Source organism: Conger conger, chromosome 2 (assembly GCF_963514075.1).
Source record: "Conger conger chromosome 2, fConCon1.1, whole genome shotgun sequence".
Classification (NCBI taxonomy): domain Eukaryota; kingdom Metazoa; phylum Chordata; class Actinopteri; order Anguilliformes; family Congridae; genus Conger; species Conger conger.
In genome coordinates, this window is record NC_083761.1 from 74401656 (window position 1) to 74419554 (window position 17899).

The window sequence follows — 17899 nt, forward strand, 5'->3', positions numbered from 1 at the left end:
ACCACAAAAATACACATGTATTAGGGCATACAGTATATACATGAGTATGTCATACTTTCCAAGAGGGAAATGTCATTTTCGTCAACGTCATCTGATCGTCTTTCACATGGGACGGGGCTTTGCAGTCATCTGACCTTAGATCGGTTTCTGGTGTCATGAAGCTTCCTTTACGTCTAAGCTGAGCCTGTGTTTCCCCATAGCAGTGAGGCATTGTGTCAAGAAAACCACCAAACAGTGGTTTTTCTGTTTGAAAAACCCCTGGGGCTCACAAGTGTACTGTATTGGATTTAAAGTCATACAAGCTTTAAATCCAGCTTTTCCCTTTTATTTAGCCGGTTTGCATAATTTTCCAGATTAACGTAGCCTGAGCAAGCGGCAATAATGTCATGTGGGACAATACATAAGGTGTACGTCCTAAGATCTTGGGTGCAAAAGCATCGTATCAGCTTATAGGTTTTTGCGATAAGGCTATTTAATGTACAGGTATGTTATTTGATTATCCTACTTAGTCCATTAGGCAAAAGACCTGGGTCAATGACGTAATTGTTTTGGGTTCAAATACTTTTCTGTACTCGATCGATCTTGCCTGGTGCAATTAAGCAAACCAAGAGGAGTTGTCTAGTTAATAGCAGTCGTAGGCTAGTTAATAGTTGAGAATAGTGAATTACATCCAATACATTAATGCAATTCACTCAGGTCTGGTCTGCAGCACACAAAAAGAGGTGCAGTATACACAAAGTAATGGCACTAAATTTGCAAGTGTTAGCAAAATATGTAGAAAATAGTTTTTATTATTCAAGTGCTGGGCTTACGACTGAGTGATGAAATGGCCAAATAAATTGAAGTATGACGTAGCATGTACATGTGATAATTTTGTATAATGTTGTGTAATCTAGGGAAGTATCACTACAGCTACTTGGCATTATTGTGTTGTTTCTTTATTCATTACATTACATTATTGGCATTTGGCAGACGCTCTTATCCAGAGCGACATACAGTTGATTAGACTAGGCAGGAGACAATCCTCTCCTGGAGCAATGCAGGGTTAAGGGCCTTGCTCAAGGGCCCAACGGCTGTGCGGATCTTATTACATTACATTACATTACATTACATTATTGGCATTTGGCAGACGCTCTTATCCAGAGCGACGTACAACAAAGTGCATACCCATAACCAGGGATAAGTGTGCTGAAAGACCCTAGAGGGAAGTACAATTTAATTTGCTACCCGTACAACAAAGATAAGAACCAGGGCCTTTTTTTTTTTTTTTTTTTAAATAAACAAACAAACAACAAAGCAAAAGTGACCAAACTTAATGTGGCTACACCGGGATTAGAACCACCGACCTTGCATGTCCCAGTCATTTACCTTAACAACTACACTACAGGCCACCCTTTCTGTCTGTTCATGCATATGAGCATTATAACATAGATGCGCAATGTCATACTAGAATGTCATGGACACGCGTGGGTGTACATGCACGCGCACACAAAAACTAAAACAGATGAATTTCAGTTCAGCCACAAAGCTTTGATAGTCGATGAGAGATTGTGGCTACATCAATACACACACACACACATACACACACACACACACACGCACACACACGCACACACACACACACACACACACACGCACACACGCACACACACACACACACACGCACGCACACACACACACACACACACACGCACACACACACACACATACGCTCAAGCTCACAGGTAAGCAGTGTCACAGAAATAGGTATATCACAGTTTAATATGATAAATATAAACAGATTTGATCAGCTTTTATATTTGAGTATGCAACATGCAACAAATCATGGTGACCGATGTCCAATGCTTTTAAGCAGTCAGAAACACCTAGCATTAAGACACTTAATATTACACATTCTTCAATATTACTACTTATAAACATCTTGATTGAAGACCTGGATTAGTTAACAAGTGGAATCTGATGGCGTAGTGCTGAGCTAAAACAAAAGCCTCCACATATACTGGTCCTTTTTGAATAAGATTAGAAACTCCGGCTTTAAAGAATTGACCTTGTGGTTCATCAACCAATATGATACCATAGACTCCAGAATAAAACTTAGAAGGGGGCTGAGGTAAGAAGAATGCTTACCAAGGAGGTTGAAAAGAAAAACATGGGTGAATAAATAATCATCCAATATGTCAATCAATGAATTGTGAATTCATCTTCCTTTATGTGTGGCTTCTTTTATGATTGAGTGAAAGCTACGCAGAACTTACTTATGTATTTATTTATTGTCATTCATTTGATTTATAATAAATAGAAACTTAGAAATAGACACACAGTGTAATCAGTTTTGGTGTTGCAGTTTCCATACTTGTAAAGTTCCCTTTTTCATACCGTAACTGGATGACGGGATTTTTCTCTGTAATTACGCTCTGTTCAGAAGTGGCCCCATTATAAATGTTAATAGCAGCACTTGTGATTGGGTCTAGTGGAACTATATTGTCACTGTAATGGTCCTACACAGATGGCTTCTGTACAAATCTCTGTGGAAGAAGAACGTTTCAGAAATCTTTATAAATATGACAAAGGACTCTGATGGGGATTAGACCTGCCAAGATGGTGGGGTGTTTGTAACAGTTATGGGTACCCGATGAACATGAATGAGGGTATTAATTTTTGAAGTAACAGGAATAATACTTCTCTTTTAATATTTATACAATATACAGTCTTTACTGCTTGCCTCAGGCATTTGACCAAGCCTCATAATGCTTTGTAGACAGTGCCACAGTGCCCTCATGTGTATAAAGGTTTAAACTACATGCACTGCATTCAAGACAAGGCAATGTGCAGATTCTTGAGATCACATAGTACATCTAAAGAAGCACTTTAAAAATGATCCCTCCTGAAACAGGAACAATAGGGGTGAACAATATGGGTTCTGGATGTTTTATACCCTGGTTAGATGAACTCATTCGTTTTCACAGTGAAACACTGCTGACAGTAACTCATATATTATCCGCAGTAAAATGTTTCAAAGATAAGCATGGTGAAATGTATATATTTTTTATGGTCATGCGAATTTGAGTTGTCAGTTGCAGTACCCTGCTGGGAAAATGTCTTCACTTCCATTGCTTTTAGATGTAGTAGCACAGTGGACTCACACGGGGAGACAGTGGGCATATTACAAACAGGATAAATAACTGTAAGGAGAGCACTTGATAATGCAAGATAATGCCTGCTTTTTAATCTGTGCAAAACACCCCTGTTGCTGGCATATTTAAATACTGATTTGCAGAGGTGTAAAGCGTCAGAAGGGGTCAGAAAGTAGAAGTCTTGTTGTGTGTTTCTTCCACTCATGAACTCAGCCAGCTGACTTCACAAATTAGTTGTGCAGCAAAACCAGGTGGCTGGAACAAAATACTGGGGAGGACTTTTACTTTCTGAACCTGGATTTTCAACCTCTGCTCTGTTGATTTGCTAGACATCCCTTATCCCTGGTAATGTAAAGATCACAAAAACAGGACAGGGGCATTTGGGCTTTGTGACACCTTGGAATATTCTGTAATGGCAGTTACTGTACGAATGAATAAAATCAGGAAGTGACTGGTTTTAACGGTCTTTTAAAGATTTAACGCTGGTACAATTCAGGCAGTATGTGGGGAAGAAGTGTTGTGTTAAAGTTTTATTGTTTATTTTCTATGTTTAAAAACAGAGGTGCACACATTCTAAAGTAAGTTAAAAGAGGATGACATAAGATTTCATGCCACTTATTAATTATAACACTGGTGTCAGTCCTTTTTGGCTCCTAGTTGAAATATAAACAGGAAAATGTTTTTTGGAGTTTTTGCACACTCACAGGGGATATAAATGTGCTCCATGTGAGTTAATTTCCATCCATCCATCCATCATCACCCGCTTATCCGGAGTCGGGTCGCGGGGGCAGTAGGCAAAGCCGGGTATTCCAGGCGTCCCTCTCCCCAGCAACGCATTCTAGCTCCTCCTGGGGGATCCCGAGGCGTTCCCTGGCCAGGAGAGATATATAATCTCTCCAGCGGGCTCTGTGTCTCCCTCGGGGTCTCCGCCCAGTTGGACGAGCCCGGAAAACTTCCAAAGGGAGGCGCCTGGGAGGCATCCTGATCAGATGCCCGAACCACCACAATTGGCTCCTTTCGACGCGAAGGGCAGCGGCTCTACTCCGAGCTCCCTCCGGATGTCCTATCTCTAAGGCTGAGCCCGGCCACCCTACGGAGGAAGCTCATTTCGGCCGCTTGTATACGCGATCTCGTTCTTTCGGTCACTACCCAAAGCTCGTGACCATAGGTGAGGGTTGGGACGTAGATCGACCAGTAAATCGAGAGCTTCGCCTTCCGGCTCAGCTCCTTCTTCACCACAACGGTCCGGTGCAACGCCCGCATTACTGCTGACGCTGCACCGATCCGCCTGTCGATCTCACGCTCCCGTCTACCCTCACTCGTGAACAAGACCCCGAGATACTTGAACTCCTTCACTTGGGGCAAAGACTCGTTCCCAACCCGGAGGGAGCAATCCACCGTTTTCCGGCAGAGAACCATGGCCTCGGACTTGGAGGTGCTGACTCTCATCCTGGCCGCTTCACACTCGGCTGCAAACCGCTCCAGTGCGTGCTGAAGGTCACGGTCCGATGAAGCCAGCAGAACCACATCATCCGCAAAAAGCAGAGATGCGATTCTGAGGTCACCAAACCGGACACTCTCCTCACCTCGGCTGCGCCTTGAGATCCTGTCCATGAATACCACAAACAGGACCGGTGACAAGGGGCAACCTTGGCGGAGTCCAACACCCACCGGAAACATGCTTGACTTTGTGCCGAGAATGCGGACACAGCTCTCACTTCGGTTATACAGGGACCTGATGGCTCGTAATAACGGCCCCGGTACCCCATACTCCCGCAGTACACCCCACAGGGTTCCCCGGGGGACACGGTCAAAAGCCTTCTCCAAGTCCACAAAGCACATGTGGACTGGATGGGCAAACTCCCATGACCCCGCCAGCAACCCTGCCAAGGTAAAGAGCTGGTCCACTGTTCCACGGCCAGGACGGAAGCCACATTGCTCCTCCTGAATCCGAGGTTCGACCGTCGGTCGGAGCCTCCTTTCCAGTACCCTAGAGTAAGCTTTCCCAGGGAGGCTGAGGAGTGTGATACCCCGGTAATTGGAGCACACCCTCCGGTCCCCCTTCTTGAAAATGGGGACCACCACCCCGGTCTGCCACTCTACAGGTACTGTCCCCGATCTCCACGCAACACTGAAGAGGCGTGTCAGCCAAGACAGCCCAACAATGTCCAGAGCCTTCAGCATCTCAGGGCGAATCTCATCTACACCCGGCGACTTGCCACTGAGGAGCTTTTTGACTACCTCAGCAATTTCCGCCAGGGATATAGGTGCAGATTCCCCCGAGTCTTCAGGCTCTGCCTCTTCCACAGAGTTGTTCGGGTTCAGGAGCTCCTCGAAGTGCTCTTTCCACCGCCCGACAATATCCCCAGTCCGGGTCAGCAGTTCTCCTCCCCTGCTGAAAACAGCCTGAGACAAGCCCTGCTTTCCCTTTCTGAGTCGTCGGATGGTTTGCCAGAACTTTCTCGAGGCCAACCGAAAGTCCTTCTCCATAGCCTCCCCGAACTCCTCCCATACCCGGGTTTTTGCTTCAGCGACTGCCGAAGCTGCAGCCCTTCTGGCCACCCGGTACCTGTCTGCTGCTTCAGGGGACCCCCGGGCCAGCCAAGCCCGAAAGGCCTCCTTCTTCAGCTTGACGGCCTCCCTCACCACTGGTGTCCACCAGCGGGTTCTTGGGTTGCCGCCCCGACAGGCACCGATGACCTTCTGGCCACAGCTCCTGCTTGCCGCCTCTGCAATGGAGGCTTTGAACATGGCCCACTCTGACTCCATGTCCCCAGCTTCCCCCGGGATGCGTGAGAAGTTCTTCCGGAGGTGGGAGTTGAAGACCTCGCGAACAGGGGCCTCCGCCAGACGTTCCCAGTTCACCCTCACTACACGTTTGGGTTTACCGGGTCTGTCAGGCAGCCTCCCCGGCCACTTGATCCAACTCACCACCAGGTGGTGATCAGTTGACAGCTCTGCTCCTCTCTTCACCCGAGTGTCCAAGACATACGGCCGCAGGTCTGATGATACAGAGCCTTCCCCCCAGCGACACGTAGTCGCAGAGAGGCGACCCTCTCGTTCCCCGGGTGGAACTCCAACACAGTGGCGCTCAGCCGGTGGCTTGTGAGTATCCCCACACCCGCCCGGTGCCTCTCACCTTGAGCAACTCCAGAAAAGAACAGAGTCCAGCCCCTCTCCAGGAGTTTGGTTCCGGAACCAGTACTGTGCGTGGAGGTGAGCCCAACTATATCTAGTTGGTACCGCTCTGCCTCCCGCACTAGCTCCGGTTCCTTCCCCACCAGAGAGGTGACGTTCCACGTCCCCAGAACCAGTCTGCGACGCCGAGGATCAGCACGCCCGGATCCCCGCCTTTGCCTACTGCCCGTTGGGCAAAGCACCCGACTCCGATGCCGACCCCTGCAGGTGGTGAGCCCACAGGGCGGCGACCCCACGAGACCAGTTCGGGCTGTGCCCGGCCGGGCCCCATGGGATAAGGCCCGGCCACCAGACGCTCGCCGACGAGCTCCCCTCCCGGGTCTGGCTCCAGCAGGGGGTCCCGGTTTCCCTTTTCCGGGCGAGGTAACTGGGTCTTTGTGTGGCTGTGTCATGGGAGTCTTTGAATCGCTCTTAGTCCGGCCCCTCCCCCGGGATCAATTTGCCTTGGGAGACCCTACTGGGGGCTAACAGTGCCCCCGACAACCTAGCTCCCAGGATCACCGGGACACACAAACCCCTCCACCACGTTAAGGTGGCGATTCCTCGGAGGTGGCGATTCCTCTAGTTAATTTCCCACCCAGAAATTAATAAATTATTTGTGAAATGCTCTCAAAGTATTGCACTACTGGGTTTTTTTGTACTACTGATCACACTTTACAATAAGGTTACATGCCATTAAATAATAATTAATAATTAAGTTAATGTATTTGTCTTAACACATTATTTGCTTAACTAATTATTAGCGTATTGTAGCTTGCTAATGTATAAATATTAACTAATACATTAGTTAGTAGTTAACAAATACATGAATTAAAAGTTAATTTCATGCTGAATCAATGTATGTGTGCATGAATTAATTCATGTTAATGACAACATTAGTTGATGTCAATTCATGAACCCTTATTGTAAAGTGTGACCGCTCTATTTCACTTCACTGAAGTATGGAACATATAAATGTTCCCTCCCAGAATTTGGGATTTAAACAAAATGGGTATGCTGGCTGAAAGAAAGGTTTTGAAATGTTTTATTTATCTACGTTTGAACTGCACATCCCATTTGTCAGAAAGAAGAAAAAAGTGAAGCTATTTTCTGATAATATTTTATTTTTCATTGATTAAAACTTATCACATCAAAAACATTTTTACACCATATCTTCGTTTACAGTAACACAGTGACTGAGACCACATAACTCTATATATGTATACATGGTTTGATAGTTTGGTCACAACATTTTTTTCCACATTTTTCTTAGTAATTATTCCAAAATAAAAATTTTCCAAGAACAAAACAAAAATAAAGTATAAAGGAGGAAGTAATGCTTTTCTGGTTCAGAGCATAACAGCACACCATACTGAATGAATCATACTTATCAGAACTATTATAATACTCTCAAATAAAATCATATGTATCCTTTTCAAACACTCAATTACTTGGAAATACAGATTTACATAGATATATGGATATTTCAGAGATGGGAACATTTTATTATTTATTTTATATTACTCATATTCTGTTATCAATGTCAGTTTCCGTATAATGAATCTTTAAAAAAACTTTTCATATATTCTTTATATATAATTACAGAAGCATTTCTTCTGACACACAAAACAAAATCGCTGACAAGCATTCATAATGATGTATTTTCAGCGTATTAAACTGAGGAAACTATGGTGATGCTTTCCTCTGTGACACTACAGCCAAGTGCCTGTTTATCATACATTTAAAATATAAATCAATAAATGCGATTTTCTCCTTTCGTTCTTGGTAATAAATATAACCATTTAGCACATAGCTATATTCACCTGCTGGTACTGTACGTTTAAGCAGTGCTAATGTGGCTGTGTGGCTCTGGCAGCTACTTGGATTAAGGTACGATCCCAGTTGTACGGGGCCAGTGTTGGTTGTGTTTGGTTGGCAGTCAAAGTTGTGAGATTGTGAGGGTCATGATTGGCTGTGGGATGCGTGCAGACACGCTGCCGTTGCCCCCACCCTGCGGCTGTCGGTGATGTCACTGGCATAGCTCAGTGCATGATGGGACGGCGCACCAAGGTCGCTGACACTTAAGAATCTCCTGCATTGTCACCCCGGAGCACTCTGGGTAAAGTTTGTAAAGCGATTAAAGTGACAAACGGCTACCGACCGTAGCTGCAAATCCATCTGTACAAGCCTGTGTTGTTATTCAAGCCAGAATAGAGCTGTGAGTAAACTAGCATGACCCCATTATAACGGTTCCCTACAGTGGCAGTGACACACAGGAATAATATCAATGAGCAACTGAGTAGTGATGCATTCACCCCGCATCAACACGTCCTATCCCAGACAAAAACAACAATGTTCTCTTTGGGTTTAAACCCATGTCACATCCCAGTTAAAAACAACAATGTTCTCTTTGGGTCTAAACCCATGTCACATCCCAGATAAAAACAACAATGTTCTCTTTGGGTCTAAACCCATGTCAAATCCCAGATAAAAACAACAATGTTCTCTTTGGGTTTAAACCCATGTCACATCCCAGATAAAAACAACAATATTCTCTTTGGGTCTAAACCCATGTCACATCCCAGATAAAAACAACAATGTTCTCTTTGGGTCTAAACCCATGTCAAATCCCAGATAAAAACAACAATGTTCTCTTTGGGTTTAAACCCATGTCACATCCCAGATAAAAACAACAATATTCTCTTTGGGTCTAAACCCATGTCACATCCCAGATAAAAACAACAATGTTCTCTTTGGGTCTAAACCCATGTCAAATCCCAGATAAAAACAACAATATTCTCTTTGGGTCTAAACCCATGTCACATCCCAGATAAAAACAACAATGTTCTCTTTGGGTTTAAACCCATGTCACATCCCAGATAAAAACAACAATGTTATCTTTGGGTCTAAACCCATGTCACATCCCAGTTAAAAACAACAATGTTATCTTTGGGTCTAAACCCATGTCACATCCCAGATAAAAACAACAATATTCTCTTTGGGTCTAAACCCGCGTCATCACGTCACATCCCAGATAAATCTATTTGGGTCTCAACCTCCAGGGACTTGATAGGCGACTCAGTAAGATAGCTCCAAGCGAATATGATCACTTTAGTGTCATGTACTGTTAAGAAGCACGGCCCTTTTATTCCACCATTTTGGTTTATGAACGAAGTTAACCATGGCGATTTATATTAGGAATCTCCTTACCCTGGGGTCCAGCACCCATAGCATTGCTGGATGCAGTTTCAGTTACTTTACTTTTCGTAACTAATGTGCCGATTCTGTCATGATAATTCACACAATTGCTTATTGTCACTTGTAAATCCTCCCAGGTATTTAATGGGGCATTCCATCCAAAGAGAATAATAATCTAATTTGATGTATAGATATTACACATGCAAAAGTGCACATTCTGGATTATGACCTATAAAACAAAAAACACTCCTCCAAACGGTGATGAATTGCAGACTGAATATCTAAAAAATGGAACTGTCACTATATACAATGTTTTCCCTGCAAAAGTCGAGAGGAGCTTTGCTTCGACAGATCATGGCAATATCCTCTGGGAGGAAAAAGCCTTTTGTTTGACAGGATTTTGAATTTCTCAGTTCATTCATGAAACTGACTCATAGTGCATCTAATTTGTTCTACTGACTGGAGAAAAAGGGAAGTTAAATATTTCATACTAATTATAAATATTAACTGTCATAAATGAATAAGAATGCCATGTGTTCATAACATAATATTAACTTGGACTGGATTAATGTATTCTCTGTATATTAGCAACAATCTTGCGGTTGTAAATGGCACAAACAGATTTCTCAACAGGCGTCTCTGTTGAGAAATCTGTTTGTGCCATTTACAATATAATTTATAATTTTGTTATGTAGTTTTTATCCAAAGCAACTTACAGTTGATTAAGCAGGGGACAATCGCCCCTAGAGCAATGCGGGGGCCTTATTGTGGCTACACTGGGACTTGAACCATCAACCATATCTCAGTCATGTACCTTAGCCACTAGGCTACAGGCTGCCCAAGCAGACTCTTGGCAGTCTTTTTGAATAACTGCCTAACACCAGTCCAAATCACTGCTAGCTGCTCACAGCACGATTCTCACAGAAATAACTTGAGAGGGAAACCATGGGTTCTTTTCCCAGAGCTTCAGAAATCCTATCCAGCTGTGCCAATCTATGAAATACTTCGGAGATAAGAGTACATTAGAGTAAAGGATAATAGCCAGAGAATTTCTTTGTATCCATTCTCTCGTTTTGGTTCCACCAGTTACACCCCACCCAGGTGCCAGTAGGCTTCTGAAGTTGAGTTATTCATGTTTTCACACCCCTCTTTCCCTTTAAGTAGTGAGTACACAGGAGTACATTAGAAGTGTGAAATCCTGGAAGCCCCCCCCCCCTCCCACCCCGGCTCAGAAAAAAACCCTTAAACCCAAAAGACTCAACTACTGCGAGTGGCCAACCAACACTGGGTACCGCACGCTGAAGGCAAACTGGTACACACGCATTGATCACACGCTCCCCGCCCAAACCGAACCGTTCCCCGGACCCGCTCAGCCTCCACCACCCCCCCCCCCCCCCCCGCCCCCCGCCTCGCTCTCCCCCTCAGTAGTCCTGGCGCTGATAACCCGCAGACCCGTCGAAGGCCTCCTCAGTGTTGGGCTGCTGGTAGGTGCCGGCGGCAGAGGGGCTCTCCAGGTCCCCCCCGCTGGTGTAGGCGGTGTAGGGGGCCGCGGCCGCGTCCTGGCTGGGGTCGATGTAGTCCTGGGAGAACAGAGCCGAGTCCGCCCCCAGCTGGTACCTCTGGAAGGCCAGGAAAGCCTGCCCCGCCTTCAGGGTGGAGGAGCGGAGAGAGGGATGGAGCGGGAGGGGCAGATAGAGGGAAAGAGGGATGGAGCGGGAGGGGCAGAGAGAGGGAGAGAGAGATGGAGCGGGAGGGGCAGAGAGAGGGAGAAGGGGAGAGGGGGGTGGAGCGGGAGGGGTGGAGAGAGGGAGAGGGGGATGGAGCGGGAGGGGCAGAGAGAGGGAGAGGGGGAGAGGAGGGTGGTGCGGGAGGGGTGGAGAGAGGGAGAGGGGGATGGAGAGCGGGAGCGGGTGATTTTAAAGTAGGGGGGGAGAGGGGAAATATGATGGCAGGAAAGGACGGAAGATAAGCAGAGATGGAGAGAGCAGATAAACAGCCAGGGACGGGGGGGTACAGACGGGTACAGGCAGTTGTTGGGGGACATGATGATGATGATGATGTGAGATGGTTGAAAGTTTTTAATGTAAAATTTGGGTTGCACAGATACGATTCAATTTTGGGAGTTGGGGTGAGTGATGGAAAAATTAAAAATAATAGAGCAAGGTTTTTGAATATCAAAGGTAATAGCACCGGCAAAAGAATCACAGATCAGTCAAATACATGACAAAGTAATGTTTTGTTATTTTGGGGAGGGGGTGGAGGCGTGTGAAATTGAAAGGTTATGACAGTGAGATAGACTCATGGGTTTCCCCAGGGAGACAGGTTTAATGCCAGTGACAGCAGTGGGGGTAGGCAGGAAATGGCAGGATGTAGAAACAGAGTGCAGGGCATTTGGATTGAGATAGAAGGATTAGAGGATGAAGTAAATGGGAAAGAGAGAGAGCGAGAAACAGAGAAAGAGAGAGAAATTAGCTTGATTAGTGTCAGAGAGAAAGCTGTTAGTTTGCTTTAGTCAGGGTGTCGGGGCTAATTAAGAAAAGAATCCCTTACGGAGAACCCGCCCACACAAAGATTGCACACTTATCCTCCCGTGGTAACAGTGGCCACTGCTCAAATCACTTTCACGCGGAAGGGCCTGTTTGGCAATCTTTAATATAGACAAATAATAAACCATTAATTTGTAAAAAAACAAAAAAAAACAAAAACAAATGAAGGCACCAATGGCAGCAGTAACCATTGTGATATAAACAAAGTGAACGCACAGCAGGCAACAGGCCAGTCAAACGCAGAAACCGTACAGTTAGGTCTGAGCCAGGTGCTAATGCTAAAGACATGCAGGACAGATCTGGGGCCAGCTAGCTGCTGTGGTGCACTTGGAGGCTACTGGCCTTCAGCAGATGAAGAGCAGGCCCATTGTTTGAAAGGCACAGCTGTGTCATTTTGTTCTGTCAGGTAATTAGTCAGGCACATGATGAGATGGCACATTCTTTATTATTTGCTGTGACTGGGCAGTGTTGAAGAACAGTGTAGTACTAGTCGTAATAGTCGTGGCAGTAGTAGCAGTAGATCTCTGTGGTCAGTAGTTAAAACTATGATGAATTCAGATATTCTCCTCCATTGCTTACATTTAAATAGTAGTATCCTAAGGTTGGCAAAGTTTACCAAGTTTACAGCAAACTTTACAAACATAACAAAGCGAAAGAAAATTTCAGAAAGGCAAACAGATAAAAACAATGCATTACTCAAATAGTAACATAATGATTAATATAAAACAAAGAAATATACTTATCAGTAGTAAAATAATTATTCTAGCTGAGCAATTTTGCAAAGCATGAAGGGTAAACACAGGATAAATCTTTTGTTAAATCAAGCTATTGTTGCATATTTTATAATGTAAAATCGCAAAGTCTACAAATCTGTTTTTTTTTTGTTACCTACCACATTTTAAGCTTGCCAATTATTCATGACATTTTAAAATGTTACAAAATGTTATGTGAGTATCAAAAGATGGGTAGTGAGTAAAGCGGGTGTTATCCAACACCAATCACCTCAGAATCAGGCACTGGACCTACATTGACCATTCTATGTTCTGGATTTTTAAATTTGTGAATAATTTCAAAAACAGCACGATCAGCAATAAATAAAAAGTACAGTAGCAGCGAACGTCTGTAAACAAGTTAATGTTTGAGTGCAGAAAATGAGGTTTTCCATATAAATATGCATTTCCATAGCCCTATCACATGTATGCTATTGTACATGTGTGCTCTGTTCAGATTGATCATACCCTGTGTTTTGCACCATTGGCATTCTGACCACTCATATCTAATATCACTCCAAACAGGCCATTGATCAAGAGAAACATGTCAAACAGCAAGAGTCAATCTAATGTCAAAACGAAAATTATTTCCTGGAGTCAGAGCCGGCCTGACCCAATAAGCAACATAAGCGTCAGCGCTTAGGGCTCCACACCACCAGGGGGCGCCCTAATTATTCAAAATACTGCATACTGTAAATTCATATACTATATATGGCCAGCAATACACACAGTAATCCAGTCCAGACAGAGTTTTTTTCTTTTCTTTTTTTTTGCTGCTGACTTGATCTGCAGAGTACCTTTCTGGAATATTTCAACCATTTCATTGCAATAATCTACCAAATGGGCACTGGGTGACCTGTCACTTTAAATCACGCAAGCAGCGGTCTGAATCTCTGACTGTGCTGAAATGTATTGGGGTACAGTTTTTTTAGATACTTGTACAGTACATATAAGGCTGTCTACTCCTATGTGTGGTGGCAGGCAAATTAGTTTCACTCCGAAAAGAAAAAAAAAAGACATCCCTGAAATCTGAAAACACAACACCTCACAAAACATCATGGAAGAAAAACCAAGTTTGGCAATTTCCCGCCAGCTTGTTAGCCCGCTGATTCCGACTTCAATCAGCATCAGATTAATGTGTTAAAAAACAAACTGCGTTAATGAAGCCCTACTTTCAGCAGCCCCTGTAACCCGATAAATCAGCACAACTCACTGATAATGACAATCAAATGAAAACAAACAGAGCAGACGTGGATAGGAGGATGGCGCTGGGGCCCGGGCTGCCACAGTCATGTTTGAGAAGCAGGCGTACAGACAGAGATCTGCAGCTACGGGGCGGTGAGGGTGTTATGCTAGTGGGGGTGTGGGCTGGGGGGTGAAAAGTTTGTTGTACTCTTCTTCAAAAGACACACTTTTTAGCCTCTCCAAGGACAGCAGAGCCAGAGCCCCCTACAAAAGAGAAAGCCAAGCAGAACAGCGGTCAGGTGGGACTCCAGAAAGAGCTGGTTCAGCACGACCTCCACCCTCCTAGCACATCCCTAAAAAAACCTACCTGAGGACCTCGTGGATTACTGTATGACAGAAAGGTCACAAAGTTGGTAATAAACATCAAACAATTCAAATCAAGGCTGCCAAATACCATCCAGTACTGTACAGCGCAGTGCACTCCACACACATCTGCCTTCCTGGACACAGGCAGGGGAGAGAATGCTCGCCCAGGTGAGGTAGAGGAAGAGAGAAGCATTATGGGTAAGCAAACTGAAGGGTGTGGTGTGAGCATATGAGAGCTGAACGTACTGGCATTGAGACAGGTGGAGGTGGTGAAGACGTTTAGGAGGGAACGGCAATGGGGACATTAGGAAACCGAAAGGTGGACGGGCAGGTGCAGGGCCAGTCTAGGATGGAGGAGGAGCATGAGGAGGAAGAGGATAGGCTGATACAGACCCAGGTGAAGATGGAGAAGAAGGAGAACGCGATGGCGGCGCGGGCTGCGTCTCCGCCCTCTCTCAGGGGGTTGTCCTCGTGTTTGGCCACCTGCCACTGGTTGGCCAGGAAACAGAAACCAACGAACCACATGAAGGACCAGAACGCTGAGAGAGAGAGAAAGTGAGAGAGGGGGTGGGGAGAGGGGGAGGCAGAGAGAGAGAGGGGCAGAGAGAGAGAGAGAAAGAGGGGGGTGGTGAGAGGGGGAGAGAGCAAGAAGGGGGGGTGGGGAGAGAGGGGGGAGAGAGAGAGAGGGGGTGGGGAGAGGGGGAAGCAGAGAAAGAGAGGGGCAGAGAGAGAGAGAAAGAGGGGGGTGGTGAGAGGGGAAGAGAGAGAGGGGGAGAGAGAGGGAGATACTGAGCAAACAGGCACCCACAACGAACATACAGTGGGAGCAATAATTATTTGATCCCTTGCTGATTTTGTAGGTTTGCCCACTTACAAAGAATGGAACTGTGTAGAATTTTAATCATAGGTACATTTTAACATTGAGAGACAGAATATCACAATACTTATTTCTTAATACTTATTTCATGCAAAAATGCGACAATAAATTTATAAAATTTATATGATGTTGTTATTGTGGATTATTTTGTGATATTCTGTCCCTCAATGTTAAAATTCTTTGTAAGTGGGCAAACCTACAAAATCAGCAAGGGATCAAATAATTATTGCTCCCACTGAACATACTGCATATATTATAGTCAACAACATGTCTCTTGCCAGGTTTATACATAACCTGGATTCTTTGAAATCAGTACTGAGATTTACTATAAATTGACACTCTCTTGATAATATGTATATCTCTTGGGAATAAGTGCAACATACTTTTACAGTATATCTCTCGGGAACTGGCAGCACAACACAGTGCCTAAGGTTTACAAATCTAAATAAAGGAAGCATGGAACGTCCATAGAAAAAGGAATCTGTGGCTGAAGAAAGGGATTAGTGTGAGATGCAGCACTGCAGGGCAGAGGTGTACACAAATCTGCTGTCGGATGCCATCCGTCCCCCAGAAATCTCTTACACTTGCTGAAGATGATCTCATTTCAAACCGTACATTTACATAAGAAGAAGAAAACATTGCATTTCAGTTGTTCTGCGCTTGGAGGTACGAGGCGTAAGTTTCTTCAGTGCCGGCAGAATTACTGATGACATTAATAACCTCTCTGTCTGTGGCCTGGTATGAGTGATTAAAAAATGATCCTAGACCTTATTACTCTTTTCAAAAGCTGGCCACAACACTAAACGGGATTCATTTCAGCTTGTTTCCTCATTCTTATTTTACCTGAACAGAGCTGTGAGAAACATTGTTGGTTGCTCCTTATCCTGAACAATTGGAGGTATTGAAAGGATGACCCAAGTCTCTCTCGCCCAGTGGCCTGACCATTGTGCAAATATAATGAAGACTGAGAATACTGTTTACTGCCAAAGGAAAAAAGGATTGAGAATATACTGCCAATTAGAACTGAGTTTTCCATTGACCCGTCTGCTAAAAAAAAACAAAAAGGTGAAACAGAAGAATACGTAAATAAGACCCTGACTGACTGAACACATCCCTTCCTGGGGGACGCCACAGCCAATTATGCCCTGCCCAGCGGTTCACACTGGTAATGTCTCGTCCTTTACTTGTCCTACTTCACGTGTCCTTCATTGCTCCCGATATCAGACGGAGGCGTGCGTTATGGACTGAAACGCAGGCTTGGTGTGGCTATGGCAAGCTACGGATGCTGCCGCAACTGGGCTGCCTGGTCACTGTGATTTTACCGTACGTCTCAGTGTGTTTACTTTATTCTACTGTTTCTCACGATCGTTAATTACGCTACGTCGAACATCACCAAGAAGTGAGAAGGCGTGGTGTGCAATACCTCGCTAGCAGCTTGTTTACGGAGGAGAAATTAAAAGAAAACAATCGCCTTTTGGTGCTTTCTTTTGCATGTCATTGTGCTGAGCCCCTGCCTGTGTTCCTCAGCGAGACAGTAGCAATGCTGGTTTGGGTTATGTGCCATACACAATGTGATTACTATCATTTTCTTCATTATTAGGCATGAGTGTGTGTCATTTATTGATGCTGGTGTTGATTGTCATTGTTGTTGAGGTACTAGAGAATTCCTGATGTTGTACCAAATGTCAGAACGGGGAAGAAATGCGATCTATGTGGCTTTGACCGTGGAATGATTCTTGGTGGCTTGAGTATCTCAGAAACTTCTGATCTCCTGGGATTTTCATGCACAACAGTCTCTACTTTGCAGAGAATGAAAATTTTTTTTGTTGAAAAACAAAAAACATCCAGTGAGCAGCAGTTCAGCAGGCAGCAGTCAGTGGAGAAGGGCCAGACTGGTCAAAGCTGATAGGAAGGTGACAGTAATGCAAATAACCACACATTACAACAGTGGTATGCAGAAGGGCAACTCTGAACACACAACACTTCACACCTCTTCAGTGGATAGACTACAGCAGCAGAAGACCAATAAGTCTAATAAATACCTAATAAAATGCTCACTGAGTGCATATTAATAATTAGGGGGTCCCCTGGTGGTCACGGGGCCCTTTAGCCCAAGCTTAACCTGCAGCAATGAAACTGGCCCTATAAGGGATAAGGACTGTATCCACATACAGACTGCAGCCTCTGTTTCCTCTGCTCTGCCCACTACACCAGCCTACACACTGACCTCTGCTGTTCGGGAGACAACTGTGCGTTTGGTGTGATATAACTTACCTCCCAGCAGTGGGGCTGCACTGTGCCTTATGAAGGGTTTAACCCAGACAAACCAAACCTGACAAGATCTGAAAAGCACCCTTCCAACACAGTAACAGCATGAGAGGCTGAGACAGGAGCAGCGGACTCTACCAACATGAGCACTTTCAGCCACATGACGCTGCACTGCACAACGGAGAGAGAGCGGAGGGCAGGTGTTTCTTTAAGTGGCGCGGGTGTGGAGAGAATGTGCAGAGAGGGGCCTTCTGACTGTAACCTGAGGCAGGTGATGAGCTGAGACTCATTAGGGCCTCTTCCTGCCCTATTACAGGAACTGCAGCTGCGAGGAACACTGGGTAATCAGAGGGAATGTCTCACATACACGCCACGATG

The 17899-nt window shown here is 45.0% G+C and overlaps 1 protein-coding gene across 2 annotated transcripts in view; it reads right to left on the reverse strand.

Annotated features, from left to right (window-relative positions):
- Positions 1-10930: 10930 nt before the first annotated feature.
- LOC133122118 (synaptogyrin-1-like) overlaps positions 10931-17899 on the reverse strand; it is a 24820-nt gene continuing 17851 nt past the window's right edge. The window contains exons 3-4 of one of the 2 annotated variants that reach the window (XM_061231854.1): positions 14770-14915; positions 10931-11155 (exon numbers count right to left, since the gene is read on the reverse strand). In XM_061231854.1, coding sequence (XP_061087838.1) covers positions 10931-11155; positions 14770-14915 — 371 coding nt within the window. Of the gene's footprint in view, positions 11156-12143; positions 14275-14769; positions 14916-17899 lie in introns of those variants that run through there. The other variant, XM_061231855.1, reaches the window with a different exon arrangement.